Source organism: Crinia signifera, chromosome 8 (assembly GCF_055691185.1).
Source record: "Crinia signifera chromosome 8, ASM5569118v1, whole genome shotgun sequence".
NCBI lineage: Eukaryota > Metazoa > Chordata > Amphibia > Anura > Myobatrachidae > Crinia > Crinia signifera.
The window spans coordinates 107,208,878-107,236,518 of record NC_139224.1 but is presented as its reverse complement, the minus strand read 5'-3'; the positions used below and the strand labels follow the sequence as shown (position 1 = coordinate 107,236,518).

Below are 27,641 nucleotides of genomic sequence, written 5' to 3'. Positions count from 1 at the left end.
CTTCTGTCTCCTCTCCAGCTATCACTGATATTAGTAGGCATCATGTGGCCCTTCCTGGCCAATTAAAACAGTTTTCAAGCAGCTAGAGAGACAATTCCCAGGTGGCATCAATTACATTTAACCCGGGTCACTAACCAGGAAGAAAGACCCTGGAAATCCCAGGTCAATTGTAGGGTCTGGGACCTGGGAACACCGTCCCTGGTTGGTGCCTTTCAGACATAATAAAATCCCGGGTTGATGCGCGTTCATGTGCAAATCCAGGGGTTTTGGAGTATGTCTGAAAGGAGACGTGCCTAAAATCAAAATTGTAAATGATCTGTGGATGTGGACTGTTATATGCAAGGCGGAGGATTAGGCATATGGAGATGTACAGCACACCTGCTTAATACATTCGCGCTAGCACTAAGTCCATTATATTTTCTAACACTGTGTTAACCACCTGTGACCACCAGGCTGTGCTGTTTTCTCTCTTTACCCTAATGCACACATATAATTCTATTAGGTGACTCGAGAGACTGATCTTGTAAATATTTCTATTCATGCTGCAGTAATTAATGTGCACTTAACATGCTCTTTGGCTCCTAGTCATGTAATTATAACCATTGGAGAGTAAATGTGTATTTTGTTCTAAAATCTCCCCCGAACAGAGAACTGTAATTGTTTAGATACTAAGCAGTGCATTAATGGTCTGCGGCAATCATGGAAAAGAAAAGTTTTAACCATTTGTTTGTTTTTTTCTAGTCAACATGATGTGTTTATGTAACGCAGAGAAAAGTGTCAGTTCTGTATTTACTAAAGTGGAGATGTTGCAATTAATCACATTCTAGCTATCCTCTTCTAGAAGGTGCTAGATTGGTTGCACTGGATTCTTCAAACAGTAACACTTTTCTTGGTACTTATATGTTAATTGGGCGCCCACTGTAGTTAGTACGCTCATACCCCCACTATCCATGTCCGCGTGGAGTTGATTTCATATAGTGTGGCGAGCGTACGCGTGAATCTAAGCAAATAGCTTAGTGGGCGCCCAACTAACATATAAGCACTCTTTTATTTTGGAATTCAGGGAACTGCAAAGTCCTAATCAGATCAGCACCTCCTCTGTGGTTCTCAGCTGCCCATTCTCCTAACTTAGCCTTTCTAGTGGTAAATGCCTGTTTCAAGCTCATTCTATGGGGAAAATGTTACGAAGATGGGAGTTCAATTTCAGGTGGGAAGTTGCTATGGGCAACCAATCAGATACTATCTATTATCTTCTAGAAGGTGCTAAATAAATAAGTAGATGCTGGTTGGTTGCCCATAGCAACATCCCATGTGAAATATATCTCCCATCTTAGTAAATTTCCTCCTATGTGTTTATGTTTTTTTCTTTAATGTGGTGTCTGTTTTGAATGCAGTTGCTTTATTCATTGCAAGCCCTGTAATCACCATCTCAGGCTACATGCTACAATTTGCTTTCTGTATTGTGCAAGCATTGTCCTGATAAAGGAACACACATTATCCCTGCAGCAATCTTTGCTGATAAGAAGGTTACTTAGTACAGATGTGTCCTCATACATCATCGCTGCAGTCTGCCTCACACCATGTCACGCAACACTTTGCTAGTATTGGGCATATTTTTTTGTCATAAATGCATCTAAGTTGTGATGCAACGTAGCTAGGAAGCACCAGGAGACTGTGTTGATTTATTCAATATGTTACACGGGTATTTATGTGTGCGACTGAGTCTCTGAATTTATATACATAATGCTACAATTCAGTGACCGTGGCTTTTCTTTCATTCTAAGTTTATTACAAAAAAAGAAAAATAATCAGAGATAATTATATTTTCAACTCGCAGCAATTTCAACCAAGTCTGTAATGTGACGCTACATCCACAGTCCCTGTTCTGCCCCTGTATTCCCAAAGCTGTGGGTCAGTAATGTTATGCTGCATCCACAGTCCCTGTTCTGCCCCTGTATTCCCAAAGCGGTGGGTCAGTAATGTGGTGCTGCATCCACAGTCCCGGTTCTGCCTCTGTATTCCCAAAGCGGTGGGTCTGTAATGTAGTGCTGCATCCACAGTCCGTGTTCTGCCCCTGTATTCCCGAAGCGGTGGGTCAGTAATGTGATGCTGCATCCACAGTCCCTGTTCTGCCCCCCGTATTCCCAAAGCGGTGGGTCTGTAATGTGATGCTGCATCCACAGTCCCTGTTCTGACCCCGTATTCCCAAAGTGGTGGGTCAGTAATGTGATGCTGCATCCACAGTCCCTTTTCTGCCCCTACATTCCCAAAGTGGTGAGTCTGTAATGTAGTGCTGCATCCACAGTCCGTGTTCTGCCCCTGTATTCCCGAAGCGGTGGGTCAGTAATGTGATGCTGCATCCACAGTCCCTGTTCTGCCCCCGTATTCCCAAAGCGGTAGGTCTGTAATGTGATGCTGCATCCACAGTCCCTGTTCTGCCCCTACATTCCCAAAGTGGTGAGTCTGTAATATATTGCTGCATCCACAGTCCCTGTTCTGCCCCTGTATTCCCAAAGCGGTGGGTCTGTAATGTGATGCTGCATCCACAGTCCCTGTTCTGTCCCTGTATTCCTTAAGCGGTGGGTCTGTAATGTGATGCTGCATCCACAGTCCCTGTTCTGCCCCCGTATTCCCAAAGTGGTGGGTCAGTAATGTGATGCTGCATCCACAGTCCCTGTTCTGCCCCCGTATTCCCAAAGTGGTGGGTCAGTAATGTGATACTGCATCCACAGTCCCTGTTCTGCCCCTACATTCCCAAAGTGGTGAGCCTGTAATGTGATGCTGCATCCACAGTCCCTGTTCTGCACCCGTATTCTCAACACGGAGGGTCTGTAAGGAGATGCTGCAGCTGGGGTCTCAGTTCCCACACACACCCCTTCCTCTGCCCCCAGGGTCTGCTAGGCTGCCGGATATACAGTACAAGGAACTTCAAAGAGATGTTTCAGCCGCATTGCACGTGAATGGTATTAATAAGATAATTGAGCACCTGCCACTATCTATATGAAGGCTTTAAAGCTGTAATCCCCCACCAGGATTTTAAGGAGATGCCCTGGTTGCTCCCCAGCTATGAGGGAAGGCAGGGTGAGTGCTGCAGCCACAACTTACATTATGCCCCAGTCGGGCATGGGCATATGAAAACTGCTGATTCATCTTCTGCTCAGCTGCTTGTACTCTGTATCAAGAGTTTATTCAAAACTCAATAAATTATATAATTTCTCCATCACCGTACTTAAGTATGGGGAGTGTGGAAATGATTAGGGCACATTTGTAACCAGGAGATGTCAGTGATATTTCCTGAATTACAGGAGTTGCTGAGTAGGTTTTGACCTTAACAATGACAATAGCACACAAAGAATATGAAAAAAAAGGCAAGTTAAGTGATGAATCCGCACAGTATCCTGGTGCGTTTTAGTCACATCGTGTTGTGACTAAGGTGCATTCTCTTAATAAAAAAAACATGCTTGATGCTAACAGAGTCTTATGCAGATTACCCACGCTGCATGGTGTATTGAGGCTAGGTGTATGAGGACACATCTGTAGATGGTATTAGTGCAAGATACAGAGTTGTGTTTAGTAATTTCCTATATATACGTATATAATATATATATATATATATATATATATATATATATATATATATATATATATATATATATATATACTAACCTACAATAATTTAGAACTTGTACTCATGTTTATTTATCTGAGGTGAAAATGAATGAAAGCCCACATAGAGAAAATACTGTATTAATGTAATGTACCCATTAGCAATTGAAAGTATATAAACCATAGATATCAGATTCACATTACAGTTTCATGATCGTAGACTGTTTGTAAAGGGGAGCCCGAGATTTAATCAGGCACTGCTAATGAAGGAAGCTTTGACTTTTCCTGGACTGCATGCAGCTTGCTCTACTTTGGTTCCATCCACCATGTGCTAGCCAGGGATGGGGAACTTTTGGCACTCCAGCTGTTGTAGAACTACACATTCCAGCATGCCCTGTGACGGTTTTAGCATGGCTAAATAGCAAAACTGCAGCAGGACATGCGTTCAACAACTGCTGGAGTGCCAAAGATTCTCCATCCCCTGTAAAGGCAAAGGTATTCAGGGTGGAACATTTATCTACAGGCACATATACAAGTACCCATGAGAATGTAAGCTTAGTGTGCCCACTGCCCAGTATTCGCCACTGTAATTATAAAAGTGTAATGTACAGTTATAATTGTTGGCTGCATAATAAGCAGCATATATACAGTGTATATACATATATATCTATCATAAACACAGCAAAGAGCTGCAGTAAAAATAATTAGCTTTCCCCACCACTCGTACCCTGAAGACCCCTTCCAAAACTCCTGACCTTATCTGCTTTTATTACCCATAGCTGGCTTAGGCAGAACAGGCACGCTGATCGCGTGTTACATCATGAAGCACTACAGGTTCACGCACTCGGAGGCTATAGCGTGGATCAGAATATGCCGACCCGGTTCCATCATTGGGCCCCAACAGCACTTCCTAGAGGAGTAAGTAAATGATACAACATCACACTCTATTTCCTTCATAGCTTTATTGGAACAGGAGAGCAGTGACGGGATACACAAATCAGGTCTCTATACACACCCTGGATTCCCACTTAGTACTATTTTGTGCATCATTGTTTGCTTACAGTTATTCTGCTTTATTGTTATGTGTATCTCCTCTTGTCTGTTATGAGCTGTTATGCCAACCTTGTAGCTAGCATGGGTTGCCATCACCATCTGTGCTGTGAAGGTCATGGTGCTTTGAAGTGATGGAATGTGTCCATGCTCTTATCCCCATTCCATTCTGTAGTCTGTCACAGACCTGCTCCTTGTCAGTCAGGCACATTCAAGTGGTGGCTTCTTGTAGCCTACAAGGCAAAGGCATGTACAGGTGATGACCACTAACATAACACAAATTCATGGCCAATAGCACAAATTCAGGCTTCTTATTATAAATATATGATCCTATTACAGTATTTTGTGTGATTAATACAAATGTATATGCAATATAACCAAAAGTATTGATTAATGTCTGATTAAAACATACAAATTTATTTGAAAATGATTGCACATTAAGAATTGATTCATTTGATAATACAGATAGAGACATTGATTAAAGATACTGTATGCAGAAAACCATCTACAATAAATAGCCTGCTATAAAGAATTACAAAAATGTTCTTACGACACATCTATGTCCACTAGAATGTAAAATTGTGTATCCAAAGTAATGCCTGGTGTGTATATATATACATATATATATATATATGTATATATATATATATATATATATATATTACCCCAATAGAGTTGTAGCGCCCAAATGAGACAATTGACCTTAATGTCTTTCACACCTTATATAAATATCAAGAAAGATTTTTTAAACATGTATAAAACATTTATTAAAAATTCATTAAAAAGACTTTCACATTAATTCTTGATTTTAGGAGTTTTCATAAGCCTTGTTATAGATATGAACCAACGCGTTTCATCTCAACGAGACTTCATCAGGGGTATAATTTTTAAAACAGGTCTCCTAGGTCTCTTGGTCATTTGAGCAAGTGGATAATTTATTTAAATGATGCATGAAGGAATTTCCTTATAATGTTAATGAAGGTGATTCTGTAGATTTTATCATTAGTTTTATTAGGTCTTTTCCAAACATTGTCCGTGTCCTCTCTGGACAAGAAATCAATATAGTCCTGTCATGGCAGGAAGAAATAGATGGTAAATGTTTGTTGATTTTGTAACGTTCGGATGAAAACATGATTAATCGCTTCATACTGAGGGTTTATGATAGAACGCTACTCATTAAGGCCAAGGAAAAAGCTATGCTTCTGTCATGTGATGAACTGCTTGTCTATGAAGAGAAAAAGTTAACTTTAATAGACTCCCCTGGGTTAACCATTTTAGTGCAGCTAGTCGTGGTATTAGAAAAGTAGTGAAACGTAACTGGCCCGTGATACAGACTGACAAGGCACTACATTTAACTGAGAGCACCATCATGCCATGTTATGCCAGGGAGAAAGAAGAACCATCAGGCGCCAATGTACACAAATAACAACACTTTAATGCATCAAATACTTTATGCATGCAAAGAACACATATACATATAATATATTTTATATCTATTCTACGGTATGTTATACCAGGGGTAGGAACTTTAGAGATCCCTTAATCAAGACAGATGTAGCCAAATTACAAGCTTCTGGTAGTGAACTGTTCCTTTCTCAACACCCTGGATGCTTTCACTGCCTCGGGTGTACTACCTGTCGATCACTTACATGCTGGGACTCGTTCTGCCACCCTTTCAGTGGCAAGTGCTACACTTTTCGACATTGGGGGTTATTCTAGTCCATTCTTTCTGACAAAATCCTTCTTAGATGGACAAAACCATGTGCACTGCGGGTAGGGCAGATGTAACTTGTGCAGAGAGAATTAGATTTGGGTGGGGTTTTTCTTCAAAGTGAGATCTATATTGAAGTGTAAAATCATGCAGTCAGTATTTTCCCTGCACAGAAACAAAATAACTCACCCAAATCTAATTCTCTCTGCACATGTTACATCTGCCCCCCTGCAGTGCACATGGTTTTGTCCATCTAAGAAGGATTTTGTCAGAAAGAATGAACTAGAATAAACCCCATAGAGTCACCTGCACTACAAGATTCATTTTTTATATGTAGTAAGTGGGTTTCCACAGTTAAAAATAATTGTAATGTACATACCGGGGGTTACGGAGGGGGCATGGCAAGATGATAATGTTATTGTTGCCCCCCCCCCCCCCCCCCCTTTACAATGCCCACATTACTGGCATTGTAAATCATGGGCAAGGCTACAATGATGTAATTTAGTGCAAGTTGCATCGCCATCCCATCCCCTTCTTCCAGTTGGGGGGCAGAGGGGGAGCAAGCGGGATACAGGAGCTGGGGAGCTGGGAATGCCACCCGATTCTCTAGAGACTCTAAGCCATTCAGGCAGAGTAGGCATGTATGCCCTATAGTTTTGTGTCTACTACAGGCGCTTACTATTCACATTCCAAAGCATTGGTTCATGGATTTGGGGAGGCAGAAAACCTAATTTTAAGCATGTCTTTCTGTTTGGACACAGACATATGGGGGCTTCAACTGCCACTGTTTTTTTATGTATTATTTATTATGCGGTCATGCCTGGCTGAGTTATGAACTTCGAAGAAAATTCTTGTTGTCCCACAAAGCTGTGAAATTCACAGCATTGCGGGTCATCTAAATATCGCCCGCACATGCGCACAGATGTTTATGTGCTTGCGGCTGAAAATGATAAAGCACCGATTCTTTAGGATCCCCCTATATTGACTATGGTACTCCCCATTTTTAACTTTCCTTAAACCTTACCTATTTTTGATTCTGCCCTTTGATGAGTATGTATGGCAAGTACAGTAAATCTGTGTTTGTGCATTTGCAATTTATACATCTATTACTGACCTGATCAAACATGCTGGAGACGCATGTCATACAAATGGTAATGATGACGAGTCTGACTTGTCATATACCAGGTTTTTATGGAGTCTTTTATGATTATTTTGGCAGCAACTTTGCACCAGCGCCCAGATGAGGGCTGCACAGCGAACCACAAGCCAGATTTTTATGTTTTTGCAAGACCGTGGTAGCAACTCAACTTGAAAGACTTATATGATTCCTGGCCACTCTTAAGTTTTGTTGCATAAACTGTACAACATGGATGAACTGTAATATGTATTCATTGTCAGGGACTGTTAGGGAAGCCGCTACTTTGGAGAAAAGGTTATGCATTAAAAAGTCTGAAAAACGTGTTTTTATGCATTTCATTAAACTAAGTGATATTGAACACCATACTAAAACCCCTCACGTGCCTTTGTTCCTAGGAAGCAGACTTGGCTTTGGCTGCAGGGAGATCTCCATAGAAGTAAACAGAAACAGATTAGACTGGAAGATGGAACAGTAAATCGTATCTTATCTGAATTTGAGGATTTATCTGTGGGCAGCAGACTAAGTCGTCATCACAGTTTAGATAGATCAGGAGAGGTAAGTCATCATCCATACACTTTTACCATGTTAATACTAAATCAACTTTCCTGGAAATAAAAAATTATTTCTCATACTGATGGTCATTTAAATAGATCTTTGGGGAGCGACATAATGTGTTGCGAGACCGGCAACCGTGTGGCATACCGGTCAAACTCTGAAGTTTCTTTTTAAGGGGCAGTTATTTACAAGCCATTGTTTTGCCTTGTAAATGACTGCCACTTTAAAAAAAAAACCTCTTAGTTCAGCTGGCATCCCGCATGGCTGCCGGACTCGCAATGCATTACATCCTGCCCTGTACGTTCTTCCAGTATACAACAACCAGTAACATTATTGTCAGTGTTTGACTTACTGGGCCAAATGTAATAGGGTGAGAGTTTCAGAAAGTGAGAGATTTTGGGAGAGTTTTCCCATGTTTTTTAAAGCAGCAATCAATTACATGGCAAAATCAACCTGGTATTGCAGTGTAATTGATTGCTGCTTTAAAAAACATGGGAAAACTCTCCCAAAATCTCTCACTTTCTGAAACTCTCACCCTATTACATTTGGCCCACTGTTTTTTTTATATTTACTAAGTATGAAGCCAGATTGCAGATATTTCTGCTTCCAACATTCATTACAAGCCACTCACAGCATACTTACATTTTATGCCCATAGCAAGTACTGTAGCCCACATTAAATGTATCTGACTAAACCATATGGGCCGGATGTAATGAGGGACGATTTTTGTGGCTCTGAAAAAGTTGATCCAAGTCAGACGCTCGAATGTCGGACTTTTTCCCGAACTCGGCCAATGTAATGTAACTTTTTCACTCAATATGCAAATTGGATGAGACTTCTGGTGATTTTTAGACAGGAAGTGCCCAATTTATTCCGGAGCAGCTAGAATGAAGAGAAAGAGAGTCAGGGAAAGTGAGGGCGGGAGAGAAAGACGGTGTTGTCAGGGAGGGAAAGAGAGAGAATGTCAGGAAAAGAGTAATGGACTGAAAAGTATCAGAGAAAGAGTGTAAGGGAGAGAGATGGGTAGTGAGGAGGAGAGACCGCACCTGTTGACAGTACAGAAAAGGGTGGACATAAACAGACAGGGCATGAACAGGGGAGAGCAAAGGTGGGCATAGACTGACAGATGGATGGACAGAGCATCATCTGGGGACACAGACTCATAGAAGTATGGGGGGGAACGACGGACAGAGCAGAATATATGGGCATTTATGGACAGACATGGGAAGACAGCATAGATGGGCATAGAAAGACTGATGCTCACTATTGAACTGTGTGGCACAATCCATCAGTCAGCAGATTTGGGGTCTGAAGTCTCCACCAAGCGGCTCCAGGCGGCAACAGTGGCTCCGCTTTTCACCCCTTTCCATGCTTCCACTAAGCAGCTCTGCCTCCCTTCATCCCAAGTAGTAAACACCAGGGCCCTGAACCCGCGTGGCACTACAATTTAAAAATCGACCGTTCCCCATAGTATTTGCATCCCCTGCACCGTTTTTAGTCAAAAGTTTGTGCAAAGTTTCAACACTTCATAAAAAATCCTATTTGTGTGTCCAATAAGGCTATTTCTACTATATGGATTTTACTCACAGAAAGGATTTACACTACAAAGATTTAAGATATTACATTGTGTCAGAAATAGTACAATCTTCCATCTTCGAAATTTAAATAATTTCATAGAAATTTTACTGAGGATAAAATAATATTGCTGCATTCTATTAATTACACGAACATTTTATTATATGTCTGTACTTTTTTGTGTGTAGTTGTATTTTGTGGTGTACATTAATTGTTTTCATTCACAAAGATATCTAGTTTTAATTTTTCAATACTCAAATTGGGAGGGGCAGGCTAAAATGACACTAACTCACAATTACCAGTATTCTATCCACTTCCTGCCCACTTCATTAAGAAGTCAGAGTGATGCGTGAGTGCGACTTACTGTAAAGATGGACCTCCCTACAAATTCTGAGTCTATCGGACCTACTGGAAGAGTATGTAACTATGTATTACACACAGTATTGGTGAACGCCATATACTGCAGGCAGCATTAAACTAATACCTCAGACTCAAAATATATATATTTTTTTATCATAATCCTAATTGACCTCAATAAATCATTAACCTTTATTACCTCATTCATAGTATTACTTACTATTAACGCTTTGAGTGCCAATGTTGCTGTGAGAAATAACCGCTAAATATGCTCACAGCCACTGTTCTTTTCTTTGGGTGCAGTATTTTAACTTCAATTAATTGACTTTGTATTTATTTATTTATACTAAAAGAACAGTTGCTGTGAGCGACGCTGACATTTTTAGAGGATATTTTGAGGATCTCTCACAGCAATGTTGACATTCAAAGGGTTAACTATAACCAACCAGATTCTTAGCTTACCTAAACATACATGTTTTTTGCATACTCGTGTATTATCACGACGCCCAATTTAATCTAAAATGCATACGATTTAGCGGCCGATTTGCGGGCTATTCGATCTGCGATGCGATTTAGCAACGGATTTGCCGACGATTTTTGGACGATTTTCCATGATTTCCAGCCAATTTGCATGCTATTCCATCCTTGCACACCCCCACTATCCAAGTCAGCCCGAAGCGTGGCGAGCGGACATCGGCATGGAGTTGATTATATAAAGCGTGGCGAGCGCATTGATCCACCTAGCCCGAAGCATGGCGAGGGGAAGCGGAAAAACATCCCGAAGTGTAGCTCGCCACGCTTCAGGATCGTTTTCCGCGTCCCCTCGCGGGGCTCTCTGCGCTCGCCACGCTTTGCGCTCGCCACGCTTTAAAAAATCAACTCCATGCCGACGTCGATAGTGGGGGTATGAACAGGTTGGGAGGACGCGTATATCGCGTCCCCTCGTGGGGATTCGCTGCGCTCGCCACGCTTCGGGCTAACTTGGATAGTGGGGGTGTGCAAGGATGGAATAGCATGCAAACTGGCGGAAAATCGGCCCCTAAATCACATGCGATTTGCGGCCGATTTCGCGGCCGCCGTGATAATATACAAGTACCGTTTTTTGTTTAATCCGTTCCTCTCATGTTGCAGCCACAATGTACCATATATACTCGAGTATAAGCCTACTTTTTCAGAACATTTTTTATGCTGAAAAAGCCCCCCTCGGCTTATACTCGAGTGAGGGTCCCACTTGAGTCAATACGTTTTCCCAGTTTTTTTGTTGTAAAATTAGGTGCCTCGGCTTATATTCGGGTCGATATATATGGTAGACTTCAGGAATCAGCTGTCTGTCAGATGCATGCCCCTTAGATACATGGAAGTCTGTGGTATGATGTAAACATTTTTCAATAGAAATTAATAGATTGAGTGGTGAGCTTGGTTCTGCTTAGTAATAGATTTTATCACTACACCATAAGAGGCAGGGGCGTAACTAGACTGTTATGGGCCCCATAGCAAGGAGATAGCGATTTGCTATATAAGTTCAAATAGGGACAAACATCTAATAGCTCCGCCCCCCAAAACATCTAATAACTGCTCCACTCTGTCCCACACCCCTCTTCCTAATGAGCTCAAAAATTCACTCACCAGTGTGGGTCAGGAAGCCTGGCAAGAAGTCTGGGTTAAAAGTGTATTGGTAGCACTGCCTCCTGCCATGTCACAGAAGCACAGTACCAGCTGGTGGTGTCGAGTGATCTCTTACCAGTAGTTTCTAATTGTACTGGGCTAAAGGACCTTTCACAGCTAGGTGGAGGAGCAAGGCTGGGTGCTCGCTCCTTCACTATCCACGCCACCACTGGTTGCCTTTAGTAACCAGGTGGCGAGTTGCTTTTTCACTATCCACGCCACCACTGGTTGCCTTTAGTAACCAGGTGGCGAGTTGCTATTTCACTATCCACGCCACCACTGGTTGCCTTTAGTAACCAGGTGGCGAGTGAAGCGAGCCACCGCACCCCAAGTGTGGCGAGCGAAGCAAGGGCCCGTTTGGGTCCCTTGTTCCGACCTTGCTCCTCCTCTCTCCACCCCCTCTCCTCCCCTATCACGTCAGGAGGTCCCTTAGCCCACTTGAATTTAGACCTAACAATCTCTCACCCGCGGATGAAGTGGGCGGCACCCAGGGAACTTCAGGCAGGCTTCAGAGATTGCTAGCCAAGTTTCCCATAGCGTGAGAGAGACACACGCACAGTGCACCACTTTAAGAAGCCTGCAAGGATCCGGGAGCTAGAAGGAGCTGTGCAGGAGGAGCACACTGCGTTTGGAGAGGCGACAGTGAGTTGAGTCTGGAGCTGGAAACCAGCGGACGGGGCGACTGTAGGCCAGGTGACCAAGGGTGAGGAGTTAGGTAGAGAGCTGAACTGAGTGCAGGGGGAGCAGCGGGCCCTAGAGACAGCTCAGGCCCCATACCAGCTACATCCCCTGCACTGTCGGTAGTTATGCCACTGATAGAGGCATCATATTTTTACAAGCAAAACATCAACCCTGACCAAATTGCAAGGAATTACCATTAGTCATATATTTTTTAAAGAAAAACCCATGACTTTGGCTTCAACCAAGCATCTGCATGACTCCCGTTTCAACCAAGCATCTGCATGACTCTGGCTTCAACCAAGCACCTTAGCTTTAAAAAAAAAAAAATCAATAAGGGTTTTTCTTTAAAAAAATATATGACTAATGGTAATTCCTTGCAATTTAGTCAGGGTTGATGACTGATGCGTGAGAGAGAATTAACTGGCCATGGGAAGTAATCAGATTTGACTGGCACTGACCCAAATCTAGCAGTTGATATGAAGGATTTTTTAGTGGTCCTTATCAACAGTAGATACGTTATCTAGTTTCTAGTTTGTCTCCTTTCAGTAAGAAGACTTCAGGCATGCATAAAATCTGCCTCCTTTGATCAGACAATCTCTCACGAGAGAGAGCAGAGCAGAATCATAAAATACTTTCAGACGTGGTAATGGGGACCTAAAGATGAAGCCCCATCTTGTTCTGCAGTGTCAGAGTATGTAAATGCTGTTCCCGTTGTCACAGAGTGTGATCCTCAGAGTATTGCCACTTGTTACACCTCTCATGAACAGCTTCCACTTCATCACAACAATAGTCCTAGCAGGGCATGACAAAGTCCCCAGTGTTGTCTGATTGATGCCAGTATAACAATCATTTGCATGCATAATACATCCTTGAATGTCATTAATAAATAATATACTGTATATTTAAAACCAACACATGATCAAAAACATAACAATGTGTTCCATGTGTCACTGCTAATCGCTTGCACAGGGGGAACAGATGTATAGTGCATATATGCATAGGGGTGAGGTGGTTGGTGTATAGTGCAATTTGCACAGAGGGCTTGTGTTTAGTATAAAATGCGTGGGGGGCTGGTGTATAGTGCAATATGCTTGAGGGAGAGGCAAGTGGGTGTATAGTGTGAGGGGGGGAGCTGGAGCACATCGTTATATGCACGAGGAGGGGGTGGTTAGTGTACAGTGTAACATGTACAGAGGAAACAGATGTATAGTGCATATATGCATGAGGGTGAGGGAGCTGGTGTAGTGTAATAAGCACAGCGGGGCTGGTATATAGTGTAATATGTACGTGGGGGGCAGTGTATAGTGCAATATGCCTGTGGGAATGGCAGTTGTATAGTGTTGTATGGAGGGGGGGGATGCTGGTGTATAGTGTAGTATGTGTGAGGTGGGGCTGGTGTATAGTGTAGTATGTGTGAGGGGGGTTGGTGTATAGTGTAATATGAGTGAGGGGGGTTGGTGTATAGTGTAATATGTGTGAGGGGGGTTGGTGTATAGTGTAATATGTGTGAGGGGGCTTGTGTATAGTGTAGTATGTGTGAGGGGGGTTGGTGTACAGTGTAATATGAGTGAGGGGGGCTGGTGTATAGTGTAGTATGTGTGAGGGGGGGTTGGTGTATAGTGTAATATGTGTGTGTGGGGGGTTGGTGTATAGTGTAGTATGAGTGAAGGGGGGTTGGTGTATAATGTAATATGAGTGAGGGGGGCTGGTGTATAGTGTAGTATGTGTGAGGGGGGTTGGTGTATAGTGTAATATGTGCGAGGGGGGGTTGGTGTATAGTGTAATATGTGTGAGGGGGGTTGGTGTATAGTGTAATATGTGTGAGGGGGCTTGTGTATAGTGTAGTATGTGTGAGGGGGGTTGGTGTACAGTGTAATATGAGTGAGGGGGGCTGGTGTATAGTGTAGTATGTGTGTGTGTGGGGGGGGGGGGGGGTTGGTGTATAGTGTAGTGTGAGTGAAGGGGGGTTGGTGTATAATGTAATATGAGTGAGGGGGGCCACTGGACACAGTTTGGGAACCACTGTATTAACTGCTCAGGGTGATAGGGAAATTTTCATAATGGAAGCCAAATATATGGGGACATCAATGTAGGGGAACGCTTAGCATATTCAAGGGGACGCCCCTCCAGATGCCCCCTGCCCACCCCCATATGCGCATGCCAAAAGATGCTCTGCCGGTCCCCGGTGCGAATACTCTCTGGACCAATCACTATTTATTTGGGCCCAAAGTCTGAACTCATTAAGAAAATAATGAAACTACGAATATCTCTATCAAGCAAGCTGATAATGACAGCTTAGTTATGTAATGGTTATCAATACTGCCTTATAGTATGGAGGCTGTGTGTTGAAGTCCTGCCCTATCTGTGTGGATTTTGTGTGTTCTTGTCATGTTTGCATTGGGTTTCCTATGTTCTGGTTTCCTCCCATGCTCCAAAAGACTGGGACTGATATGATATTCTCAGTAAAGCCCTGTGTAATATGTATTCACTATAACAATAAATAATTGTTAATAAATAAGGAAGGAGGGACAGTCCTAATGGATAAAGAACAGTGGGGCAGATGTATTAAGCCTTAACAAGAGATAAATGCAAGGGTGATAAGGAGAGATAAACGTCCAGCTAATCACCTGCTAACTGACTTTTTTCAAACACAGGCTGTAACATGGCAGTTAGCAGGTGATTGGCTGGACGTTTATCTCTCCTTATCACCTTTGCATTTATCTCTTGTTAAATCTTAATACATCTGCCCCAATATTTGAAATGCACCATAACTATCATAATCCTTATATTGTGAACCGACTAGTAACTATGAAGGGCATTTATGAAACATGTTGAAAGAAGATTTTAAAGAGAATATTTTGCTTAAAAATGAATTTGACTTTATAAATAGGGCTCTTTCAGGATTCTATACTTCCCCAGGACAGCCCATCCATTGGATAAGATATCATCAGACCTGTAACTAGACTGTGCAAAGATGAACATTCCCCCCCCCCCCCCTCATAGCTAAAGAAAGTGTGTGGTCTTTCATTGAAGTGGTGTGGCCATAGATAGTATCCCCAATTCAGCTGACACAACACAGTAGAGCAAGGTTATTCACATTATACAACACAGTAGTCACAGTGTAGTACACCTTATTATGTATGTTATGCCACAAAGTGTCTCTTATTCACATCTCACCACATACCATATACATGTTGCACTACACAGTAGTACCCCTTATATATGTTACCCTACACAACAGAACTCCTTATGCATGTTACCCCACACAGTAGTACACATTATTTATGTAATACTACACAGTAGTGCTCCTTGCACATCGTATGCCACACAGTAGTACCATTTACCAACTACTTTCTCCTCCCCCCTCCACTCCCCCAGCCAAAATCTCAGCTCCCCAATCCACCCACCCTACTCTTACACTGGTGACTCACCCGGCTGCTGCAACTCATTGTCCCTGCCATAAGTTGCAACTGCTGCCAGCCTCTCAGTCAGCTGCTGAGCATCACATACTGATAAGTGACACCCTCATGGCTTCACAATGGCTTCTCAGCAATGTGCAGTAGCTAAAAGCCACTGGGGCTGACTGCTGTACTGACAGAGCTGTGGGTGTCTGGCAAAAAGGACATTGTGGCGGCAGCCGGCTCTGTACCCAGGGCAACCTGCACTGTGTGCAGGGCACCATGCACATAAACCTAATTATGGCCATGGAAATCTGATATTTAAAAATAAGATTTCTAGAAAGCGCTTATAAAAATACCACCTAGAGCAATGTATGCATAAGCACTCTACGTCAACCGAAAAACAAGTAAGATAAGATTAAATGTACAGTAGTATATAACTCTACTCATTTATTAGGCAATATTAAGAAAGTATTCAAAAAAAGGACAGGAACATTCTCCTTAATGATCCTATTGTGAATGAAATCTTTTAAAAAACCAAATGTAATCTTCAAAACAATTTCGAATCTTAAGAATTGTTCAGCTCCCTCAGTCCCAACACAAGCTTTTTGCTTGAGGAAACGTGATGTTTTTTTTCCTGGCACTCCTATATTGTAAATTGCTCCAAAGAATAAGTAGATGCCAATCTGATATAATGAGAAAACCATACAAGATTACACTACTTGATTTGTTTGAACTAGAAATCATTCTTTTAGAACATCCTTTTATAAAAGTATATTTTGAAGGATCACAATGTTTTTCATACCTTGATCTTACAGTTTAGACTCGACAAGTGTGATTCCAAGTTACACTTCTATTTCAATTAGATATATCCATTCAGGTGAGGTTCTCTTTGAGTAGATTTATTTTTCTTTAATACTGACAGCTTCAAACATAGATGACTTCAAGATTTAGCGGGGTATTCAATCTTGGGCCACGGCCCGACAGCCGTGACCCTGTCCCATTCTCGGTCTGCTCGACCGAGAAAAAAGAGGCGGGATTCCAAAACACACCTGAAGGGGGCGTGGCAGCGAGCTGCGGCCGGGAAGAGGTGAGCTGCAGCTGGGAGAGCTGCTTGTGAGCTGCTTGTGAAGTCGGGCTCGTTTTGCCGAGATCCCCTGTTCAATGCTGTCGGGGAACACAACATTGAATAGGGCCCCGCAGCCATCTCCCCCATCGGGAGAGGGCTGCGTGAGATTGAATAATTACACAGTGATAATTACACAGTGATACATACATTTTTATATACATTAGCTGAAAATGTCAGACACGGAGTCGTCCAGTTAGGGTTAGCACCTCATCCTTTTTTTACATTAATTGCACAGGTTCTGTGGATGATTAAAACCAGGTGAAATGGAGTCTTGAAGTCAGACAGCCACAGAACCTGTGTAATTAACATGTGTCCAGAATTAAAGGGATGAGGTGGTAACCCTGTTCATTTTGTTATATTTTGTGTGGTTATTTTTCTTTCTAAGGCATCAGAAATGCATGCACTGTCATATGGAGGAGTAAACATAAACATAGAGTACATGCAGAGTAGAAGTACAAATCACTACTATAACACCACACACTAGGTAGGCCAAAGGGCAATAGTAGAACAACTCACTGCAGATTGGGAGCATTCAGTAGTGAGTTGTGAAGTAGAGATATGGGAAGAGATGGTTCATTGTTCAATGAACCTTATACAAATTTGGGTAGACAAGCAGTGTCAGGGATGTTGAAGAGGATAGTGACAAGGGAGAGGAGCATTGGAGGCATGATCGTTTTAAAGGAGAACAAGAGGACACAGAGCCCTGAACTTAAATGCTGTTATACTAAAGGGAAGGTGAAATGTAAAGGATACATTGTGGTGGGGCATAGAAAAAGAGTAGCGAGTTTAAAGGTAAACTGGGGAAACTGACTGATTTTCAGACAACGGGGCACCTTGAGTGAAATTTGGAGATAAGTATGAGGGCAAGCAACTAGGGTAGGGAGTGTGGAGAGTAGTGTAGGGGGTATGCCAGATTCTGGAGATGTCAGAAAAATAGAATGTGTAAGACTGAGAGACAGGCTGAATGCATGGTGTGAAGGAGAGAGTGATGTAGAGGATGACACATGTAGTAGTGTTGGAGGAAAGAAGAATGGATGTTATCAACCTTGTACAGTGAACCTGGAAAGGGAAAACAATGGGTTTTGTCTTAAGCCTTTCATTGTCATGACATACATAGAGGAGGAGATAACTGAAAAGCAGTTAGAAAAACTGATGGCATTTCCAATGGAGGACATGTAGAGAAGGAAAGAATGGGGCCAAGAACAGACCCTTGTGGGGCTCCTACACGTAGAGAAAGTGAGGCAGATGTGGAGTCAGAGGTGGAGACTTTAATGCAGCAGTTGTGAGGTTGATAGGAAACCATGATAGGATGCAGTACCAGAGGACGAGGGAGTGGAAGGTGTGAAGGAGAAATGGCTTAGTGACCATGTGAAGGCAACGGAGAGCTCATGGAGAATTAGAAGAGTGAAAAGACTTGAAGTTGATTTAAGCTCAAACATCAGACTAATGGGTTATATTTGGGAGGTTTATTAGCCCATGCAGGTTTATTCATCATTATCCATTTACCTATAGGAGGCCCTTCTGTTTGACTTGCTAAGCAGTGGTAATTCGCTGCCGAGTGCCTCTTGCCGAGTGTGCGAATGCCCACTCCCCACCTAAACATCCATTCGCATGGTAGTGTGTGGGGCTGAAATCATTAGCTTGTCACCGATTATCGAATGATTTCTACACTGCTCGCAGATCTGAGTCAATCTGGGCTGACCTAGATTTGTGCCGTCTGCCCACACAGGCGGGCAGGCAGCTGACTTAACAGGATGTCAGCCGCCCACCCAGTGTTTTTCATGGGAGTGGCCAGGACATACAGGGCATTTGCATACGAACGCCCCCTGCCCACCTCCACCCCAATATACGAGCGACACAGAGACTATGCAAGTCATTGACTATGGTCACTATTGAATGATATAAAGTATAAAACTTTAATTAAGGGTGTCATGAATCAAATTCTAATTTTGTTATATTACCATCGCTAATGAGATCTAAGGCTTTAATTAGATAGTAATAATGTACTATTATATGTGGCTTGTTCTCAGGGCTGGCCCAAGACCAAATTGCTTGGTAAGCAAATCTATACCTTAGTGCCCCCTGAAGTATTTTGAAAATTAGCCCTGAGGCCAGCACTTATCGGGGATTTGTTTTTGGGACCTCTCAAAACAAAATCCCTGAATAAAAAATGGATATTTAATTAATCCCCCCCACCCCAACATATAGCATTCATTATGGTTTTATTCCATTTAGTTTATTATGTTCATGATTATTATATTTCTGTGGGGCTTGGTATATTAGGTTGATATGTTCATCATGGTGCCATTGAGCATGTCTATAATCAGCCTGTCGACATTGATGAAGTGTCCACATGGACTGAATGTCAACAATGTGGTTTTAAGGGAAGTTTATACCACACTCATAAGCCTAACCCTAATATCAACATTTTATGTCGACATTCTTTCCCTAGGAACATTTTGTCCAGTGTCATTAATGTTACCATTACGAATGTCGGCATTGTCCATTCAGAATAAATGGGTCAAATGTGATAGGATGAGAGATTCAGAAAGTGAGAGACTTGGCGAGAAATCTCCAGTTTTTTTAAAGGCGGCAATCATTTACACTGCGAAACCAGTTTGATTTTGAAGTGTAAATGATTGCCGCTTTAACCCCTTCACGACATTTGACGTATATATACGTCATGGCCGGGAAGTACTTCCCGACCGTTGACGTATATATACGTCATGGCTTAAAACTGTCACTGCGTCTAGAGACGCAGTGACAGAGGGACGATGTCTGCTGTCCCTGACAGCAGACATGTCCGTGCATGCCCAGGGGGGGCTGCGATGCCGCCCCCCCGTCGGCGATCGCTGTGATTGGCTGTTCAGTGTGAACAGCCATTCACAGCGTTTTCTGTGTCACCGGCGAATAACGTTCGCCGGTGACACGGGATCGGAGGTGATTGGTGCTGTAAAGTACAGCACCAATCACCGCGGGGTGTAAGGGTGACACTGGTGTCACCCCACCTCACCCCGCCCGCCCCCAAAGGCCGTGATTGGTTCGTCGGACCGACGGACCAATCACAGCCAAGGAGGGGGATTTAAACTAACGGTGACTGCACTGCAGACGCCATTCCGGTCTGGAATAGCGTGCAGTGCGGTCACCGTGCCCAGCTGCCGCCACTACTGACCAGAACCCATCCAAATACTTACCTGATCACTGCCTAGATATTGCTTATTCTTGTGACATCTTGTGACATCCTGTGATATCTTGTGCTGCTGCGAGTTATTAGATAGAGAGATAGAGAGAGAGAGATAGAGAGAGATAGAGAGGCCTAGTGCTATATTTTGTGCTGCTGCAGTGTGATAGAGCTATAGATAGAGAGATAGAGAGAGATAGAGAGAGAGAGAGAGATAGAGAGATAGTGACAGATTGTGCTATATATTTTTTATATAACTGAAAGAGATAGAGAGAGATAGAGAGAGATAGAGAGGCCTAGTGCTATATTTTGTGCTGCTGCAGTGTGATAGAGCTATAGATAGATAGATAGAGAGAGATAGAGAGAGATAGAGAGAGATAGAGAGTGATAGAGAGATAGTGACAGATTGTGCTATATATTTTTTATATAACTGACTGCTGCCCCCCCTTTTGTGCTGATCAGTATAAATTAACTGATCAGCAACTTTTTGGGGGCGCAGGTTTTTTTTATATATATATATATATATATACCTGTCAGTGCTGCTGCTGCAGTGTCATAGAGTGATAGATAGTGAGAGATAGAGAGATAGAGAGAGATAGTGACAGAGAGTGATAGAGAGTGCTAAATTTTGTGTCTGCTGCCCCCGCCTTTTGTGCTGATCACTATATCTGAGGTGATCAGCAACTTTTTGGGGGTACAGAGGTTTTTTTTTTTTATATATACCTGTCAGTTGCTGTAAGTTGCACTGTCAGTTGCACCAAAGGTTGTGCACCTGCTGCCCCTCACTGGTAATCAGTGTCGCATCACTGATCACCTTTTTTTATTTTTTGTGAGTGCTGTGGGGTCTTTTTTAAATTTTTTTTTTACACACACTGTGATTTTGTGTGTGTCCTGTGGCCACTGTGCGCTGATCAGTGACGTACATCACTGATCAGCTTTTTCGGCACAGGGTTGATCTATTTTTTTTTTTTTTTGATCAAATTCCTGTTGCCTTTGAGCGCTGTTCAGTGACGGACGTTACTGACCAACATCTGTGCTCAATTTTTGGCGCAGGACCTTTTTTTTTTTTTTAACCCCTTCCATTTTTTTTTTTTAACCCCTTCCATTTTTTTTTTTTAACCCCTTCCATTTTTTTTTTTTTTAACCCCTTCCATTTTTTTTTTTTTTTAACCCTTCAAATTTTTTTTTTTTGTATTTTTTTTTTTTTGCACTACATACACACTACACACTACATACCCCCCGGGTTGAAATAAAGTTTGTACCCCCCCCTACACTATACACGTGTTGAAACATTTCACTACCAGTAACACAAAAATATAAATGGCATCCCAAATGTCATCCCAAATGTCATCCCAGTCATCCAGAAGAATGTATTCAGTGGAGGAGGCATATGCCATGCTTGCCTCTGACTCTGACACAGCCAGTGAGGCAAGCGGGGAATTTGAAGGATTCGTCTTAAGCTCCTCTTCCTCCTCTGGTGATGAGGGACCCCCTCAAAGACGCCCCCGTAGAGCAGCTGAGACCCCCCCCCCCCCCCAATAATTGATCTCGTATGGACCCCACCACCAGACAATTTTGAGCCCCAGGTTCCTGAGTTTTTGGCCATCCCAGGAATCCAATTTGATTCAACAGGTCTCAGAGAAATTGACTTTTTCAAATTATTTTTCTCTGATGATTTAATAAATTTAATGGTGGACCAAAGTAATTTATATGCCCAGCAGTTTATTGCTCAAAACCCCACGTCATCATTTGCTAGGTGGACCCCTGTAGATGCAGTAGAGATGATGACGTTTTGGGGTCTGGTGTTACATATGGGCATAGTAAAAAAGCCACAAATTAGGCAATATTGGAGTACAGATGTTCTGTACAGCACCCTATTTCACCGTATGGCCATGCCCCGGGCTCGTTTTGAGGCAATCCATAAATTTATACATTACACCGATAATGCACAGTGCCCACCCAGAGATGATCCCACCTTTGACAGGCTATTCAAAGTCAGGCCGGTCATTGATCATTTCAGTGCCAAATTTGCAGAGCTATACATCCCTGATAAATGTATTAGTATCGACGAGTCCCTTATACATTTTAAAGGAAGGGTTAAATTCCGCCAGTACCTTCCCAGTAAGAGGGCAAGGTATGGCCTAAAAATGTATAAGCTGTGTGAAAGCACCACAGGGTACACCCACAAGTTTAGGGTATATGAAGGGAAGGATTCAAGAATTGAACCACCAGAATGCCCCCCCTCCCTCGTAGGTGTTAGTGGAAAAATTGTCTGGGATTTAATGCACCCCTTCCTGGATAAGGGTTATCACCTCTATGTGGATAACTTTTACACCAGCATCCCCCTGTTTAAGGCCCTTGGTTCAAGAGGTACAGCAGCTTGCGGTACTGTGCGCAAGAACCAAAGAGGCCTCCCCAAAACGCACATTGCCCAAGTAATGAGAAGGGGTGAAAGCAGGGGAATATGCACCGAAAATATGTTGTTGGTCAAATATAAGGACAAGAGGGATGTCCTTATACTGACAACAATTCATGGAGACAGTACCACCTCCATCCCTGTACGAGGTACCAGTACCCACACCTCAAAACCAAATTGTATCCTAGATTACAATAAGTACATGGGCGGAGTGGATCTTTCAGATCAGGTACTGAAGCCGTACAGTGCCCTGCGGAAAACAAATATCTGGTACAAGAAGCTGGCCGTGTATATCATCCAGATGGCACTGTATAACGCTTACGTGCTATTCCGTTCTACCGGCCAGAGGGGGACATTTATGCACTTTCAAGAGGAAGTCATAAAGAGCCTAATATTTGGGAATCAGCAGGCAGAGGGCCCCAGTACTTCTAGTACTGGCCCCCGTATTGTACCAGGGCAGCATTTTCCCAACGAAATCCCCTCCACTGCAAGAAAGGGCAGGACACAAAAAAGGTGCAAAGTTTGCTATAAAAAGGGAATAAGAAAGGAAACTATTTTCCACTGTGAAACTTGCCCCGACAAACCCGGCCTATGTATAAAGGAGTGTTTCAAAATATACCACACATCTATGGATTATTAGGTTCATCATTTCACCGTGCTTCGGGGGTCTTGCTAATGCCACATAGCACCCACCATTCATTCCACCAGAATCTGAGCTGCAAAATCCAAAAATCACTCATTCCCTTCTGAGTCCTGCCATGCACCCAACTGGTATTTTTTGGTCACATGTGAGGCATTGCCGTACTCTGGAGAAATGGGGGCACAGATTTTGGGGTGCTTTGTCTCCTTCATTCCTTGTGAAAATGAAAAATTTTGAGCCAGAAGTAAATTTTTGTGTAAAAAAATGTATTTTTTTCATTTTCACTGCCCAGTTGTACCAAAATTGATGAAACCCCTGGGGGTTTGAAATGTACACTATACCCCTAGATGAATTCCCTGAGGGGTGTAGTTTGCAAAATGGGGTCACTTGTGGGGGGGTTCCACTGTATTGGTAATGCAACATAGCACCCACCATTCATTCCACCAAAATCTGTGCTCCAAAATCCAAAAATCACTCCTTCCCTTCTGAGTCCTGCCATGCACCCAACTGGTATTTTTTGGTCACATGTGAGGCATTGCCGTACTCTGGAGAAATGGGGGCACAGATTTTGGGGTGCTTTGTCTCCTTCATTCCTTGTGAAAATGAAAAATTTTGAGCCAGAAGTACATTTTTGTGTAAAAAATTTATTTTTTTCATTTTCACTGCCCAGTTGTACCAAAATTGATGAAACCCCTGGGGGTTTGAAATGTACACTATACCCCTAGATGAATTCCCTGAGGGGTGTAGTTTGCAAAATGGGGTCACTTGTGGGGGGGTTCCACTGTATTGGTAATGCAACATAGCACCCACCATTCATTCCACCAAAATCTGTGCTCCAAAATCCAAAAATCACTCCTTCCCTTCTGAGTCCTGCCATGCACCCAACTGGTATTTTTTGGTCACATGTGAGGCATTGCCGTACTCTGGAGAAATGGGGGCACAGATTTTGGGGTGCTTTGTCTCCTTCATTCCTTGTGAAAATGAAAAATTTTGAGCCAGAAGTACATTTTTGTGTAAAAAAATTTTTTTTTTCATTTTCACTGCCCAGTTGTACCAAAATTGATGAAACCCCTGGGGGTTTGAAATGTACACTATACCCCTAGATGAATTCCCTGAGGGGTGTAGTTTGCAAAATGGGGTCACTTGTGGGGGGGTTCCACTGTATTGGTAATGCAACATAGCACCCACCATTCATTCCACCAAAATCTGTGCTCCAAAATCCAAAAATCACTCCTTCCCTTCTGAGTCCTGCCATGCACCCAACTGGTATTTTTTGGTCACATGTGAGGCATTGCCGTACTCTGGAGAAATGGGGGCACAGATTTTGGGGTGCTTTGTCTCCTTCATTCCTTGTGAAAATGAAAAATTTTGAGCCAGAACTGCATGTTTGTGTAAAAAAATGTAATTTTCCATTTTCACATCCCAGTTGTACCAAAATTGGTGAAACCCCTGGGGGTTTGAAATGTACACTATACCCCTAGATGAATTCCCTGAGGGGTGTAGTTTGCAAAATGGGGTCACTTGTGGGGGGGTTCCACTGTATTGGTGCTTGGGGGGTCTTGCTAATGCGACATAGCACCCACCAAAATTCCACCAGAATCTGAGCTGCAAAATCCAAAAATCACTCCTTCCCTTCTAAGTCCTGCCATGCACCCAACTGGTATTTTTTGGTCACATGTGAGGCATTGCCGTACTCGGGAGAAATGGGGGCACAGATTTTGGGGTGCTTTGTCTCCTTCATTCCTTGTGAAAATGAAAAATTTTGAGCCAGAACTGCATGTTTGTGTAAAAAAATGTAATTTTCCATTTTCACATCCCAGTTGTACCAAAATTGGTGAAACCCCTGGGGGTTTGAAATGTACACTATACCCCTAGATGAATTCCCTGAGGGGTGTAGTTTGCAAAATGGGGTCACTTGTGGGGGGGTTCCACTGTATTGGTGCTTGGGGGGTCTTGCTAATGCGACATAGCACCCACCAAAATTCCACCAGAATCTGAGCTGCAAAATCCAAAAATCACTCCTTCCCTTCTAAGTCCTGCCATGCACCCAACTGGTATTTTTTTGTCACATGTGAGGCATTGCCGTACTCTGGAGAAATGGGGGCACAGATTTTGGGGTGCTTTGTCTCCTTCATTCCTTGTGAAAATGAAAAATTTTGAGCCAGAAGTACATTTTTGTGTAAAAAAATGTAATTTTTCATTTTCACTGCCCAGTTGTATCAAAATTGATGAAACCCCTGGGGGTTTGAAATGTACACTATACCCCTAGATGAATTCCCTGAGGGGTGTACTTTGCAAAATGGGGTGACTTGTGGGGGGGTTCCACTGTATTGGTGCTTTGGGAGTCTTGCTAATGCAACATAGCACCCACCATTCATTCCACCAAAATCTTTGCTGCAAAATCCAAAAATCACTCCTTCCCTTCTGAGTCCTGCCATGCACCCAACTGGTATTTTTTGGTCACATGTGAGGCATTGCCGTACTCGGGAGAAATTGGGGCACAGATTTTGGGGTGCTTTGTCTCCTTCATTCCTTGTGAAAATGAAAAATTTTGAGCCAGAACTGCATGTTTGTGTAAAAAAATGTAATTTTCCATTTTCACATCCCAGTTGTACCAAAATTGGTGAAACCCCTGGGGGTTTGAAATGTACACTATACCCCTAGATGAATTCCCTGAGGGGTGTACTTTGCAAAATGGGGTGACTTGTGGGGGGGTTCCACTGTATTGGCGCAACATAGCACCCACCATTCATTCCACCAAAATCTGTGCTGCAAAATCCAAAAATCACTCCTTCCCTTCTGAGTCCTGCCATGCACCCAACTGGTATTTTTTGGTCACATGTGAGGCATTGCCGTACTCGGGAGAAATTGGGGCACAGATTTTGGGGTGCTTTGTCTCCTTCATTCCTTGTGAAAATGAAAAATTTTGAGCCAGAACTGCATGTTTGTGTAAAAAAATGTAATTTTCCATTTTCACATCCCAGTTGTACCAAAATTGGTGAAACCCCTGGGGGTTTGAAATGTACACTATACCCCTAGATGAATTCCCTGAGGGGTGTAGTTTGCAAAATGGGGTCACTTGTGGGGGGGTTCCACTGTATTGGTGCTTGGGGGGTCTTGCTAATGCGACATAGCACCCACCAAAATTCCACCAGAATCTGAGCTGCAAAATCCAAAAATCACTCCTTCCCTTCTAAGTCCTGCCATGCACCCAACTGGTATTTTTTTGTCACATGTGAGGCATTGCCGTACTCTGGAGAAATGGGGGCACAGATTTTGGGGTGCTTTGTCTCCTTCATTCCTTGTGAAAATGAAAAATTTTGAGCCAGAAGTACATTTTTGTGTAAAAAAAAATGTAATTTTTCATTTTCACTGCCCAGTTGTATCAAAATTGATGAAACCCCTGGGGGTTTGAAATGTACACTATACCCCTAGATGAATTCCCTGAGGGGTGTACTTTGCAAAATGGGGTGACTTGTGGGGGGGTTCCACTGTATTGGTGCTTTGGGAGTCTTGCTAATGCAACATAGCACCCACCATTCATTCCACCAAAATCTTTGCTGCAAAATCCAAAAATCACTCCTTCCCTTCTGAGTCCTGCCATGCACCCAACTGGTATTTTTTGGTCACATGTGAGGCATTGCCGTACTCGGGAGAAATTGGGGCACAGATTTTGGGGTGCTTTGTCTCCTTCATTCCTTGTGAAAATGAAAAATTTTGAGCCAGAACTGCATGTTTGTGTAAAAAAATGTAATTTTCCATTTTCACATCCCAGTTGTACCAAAATTGATGAAACCCCTGGGGGTTTGAAATGTACACTATACCCCTAGATGAATTCCCTGAGGGGTGTACTTTGCAAAATGGGGTGACTTGTGGGGGGGTTCCACTGTATTGGTGCAACATAGCACCCACCATTCATTCCACCAAAATCTGTGCTGCAACATCCAAAAATCACTCCTTCCCTTCTGAGTCCTGCCATGCACCCAACTGGTATTTTTTGGTCACATGTGAGGCATTGCCGTACTCGGGAGAAATTGGGGCACAGATTTTGGGGTGCTTTGTCTCCTTCATTCCTTGTGAAAATGAAAAATTTTGAGCCAGAACTGCATGTTTGTGTAAAAAAATGTAATTTTCCATTTTCACATCCCAGTTGTACCAAAATTGGTGAAACCCCTGGGGGTTTGAAATGTACACTATACCCCTAGATGAATTCCCTGAGGGGTGTAGATTGCAAAATGGGGTGACTTGTGGGGGAGGTTCCTAACTTTTAGCACTTATGGTGCCTAGAAACCTACATGGTGCCTAAAAAAAAATCTCATAAAAAGGAGGCTCCAAAATCAAGTAGGTGCTCCTTCTATTATGAAGCCTGTGGTTTGGTCAACGTGCACACTAGGGCCACATATAGGATATTTTTGAAAACAAAAGAATTGGGGGAATCAATTTTTAGTCACATTTCTCTAGTAAAATCTACTGTATTCGTTAGAAAAATGTATTAAAATTGAAACTCTGCAAAAAAAAAAGAAATTTTGAAATTTCACC

General features: G+C 42.8%; 1 protein-coding gene across 3 annotated transcripts in view; it reads left to right on the top strand.

Annotated features, from left to right (window-relative positions):
- CDC14A (cell division cycle 14A) overlaps window positions 1-27,641 on the top strand; it is a 125,996-nt gene that overhangs the window by 79,570 nt on the left and 18,785 nt on the right. For all 3 annotated transcript variants that reach the window (XM_083156937.1, XM_083156935.1, XM_083156936.1), the window contains 2 exons: window positions 4,386-4,524; window positions 7,901-8,060. In XM_083156937.1, coding sequence (XP_083013063.1) covers window positions 4,386-4,524; window positions 7,901-8,060 — 299 coding nt within the window. The remainder of the gene's footprint in view (window positions 1-4,385; window positions 4,525-7,900; window positions 8,061-27,641) is intronic.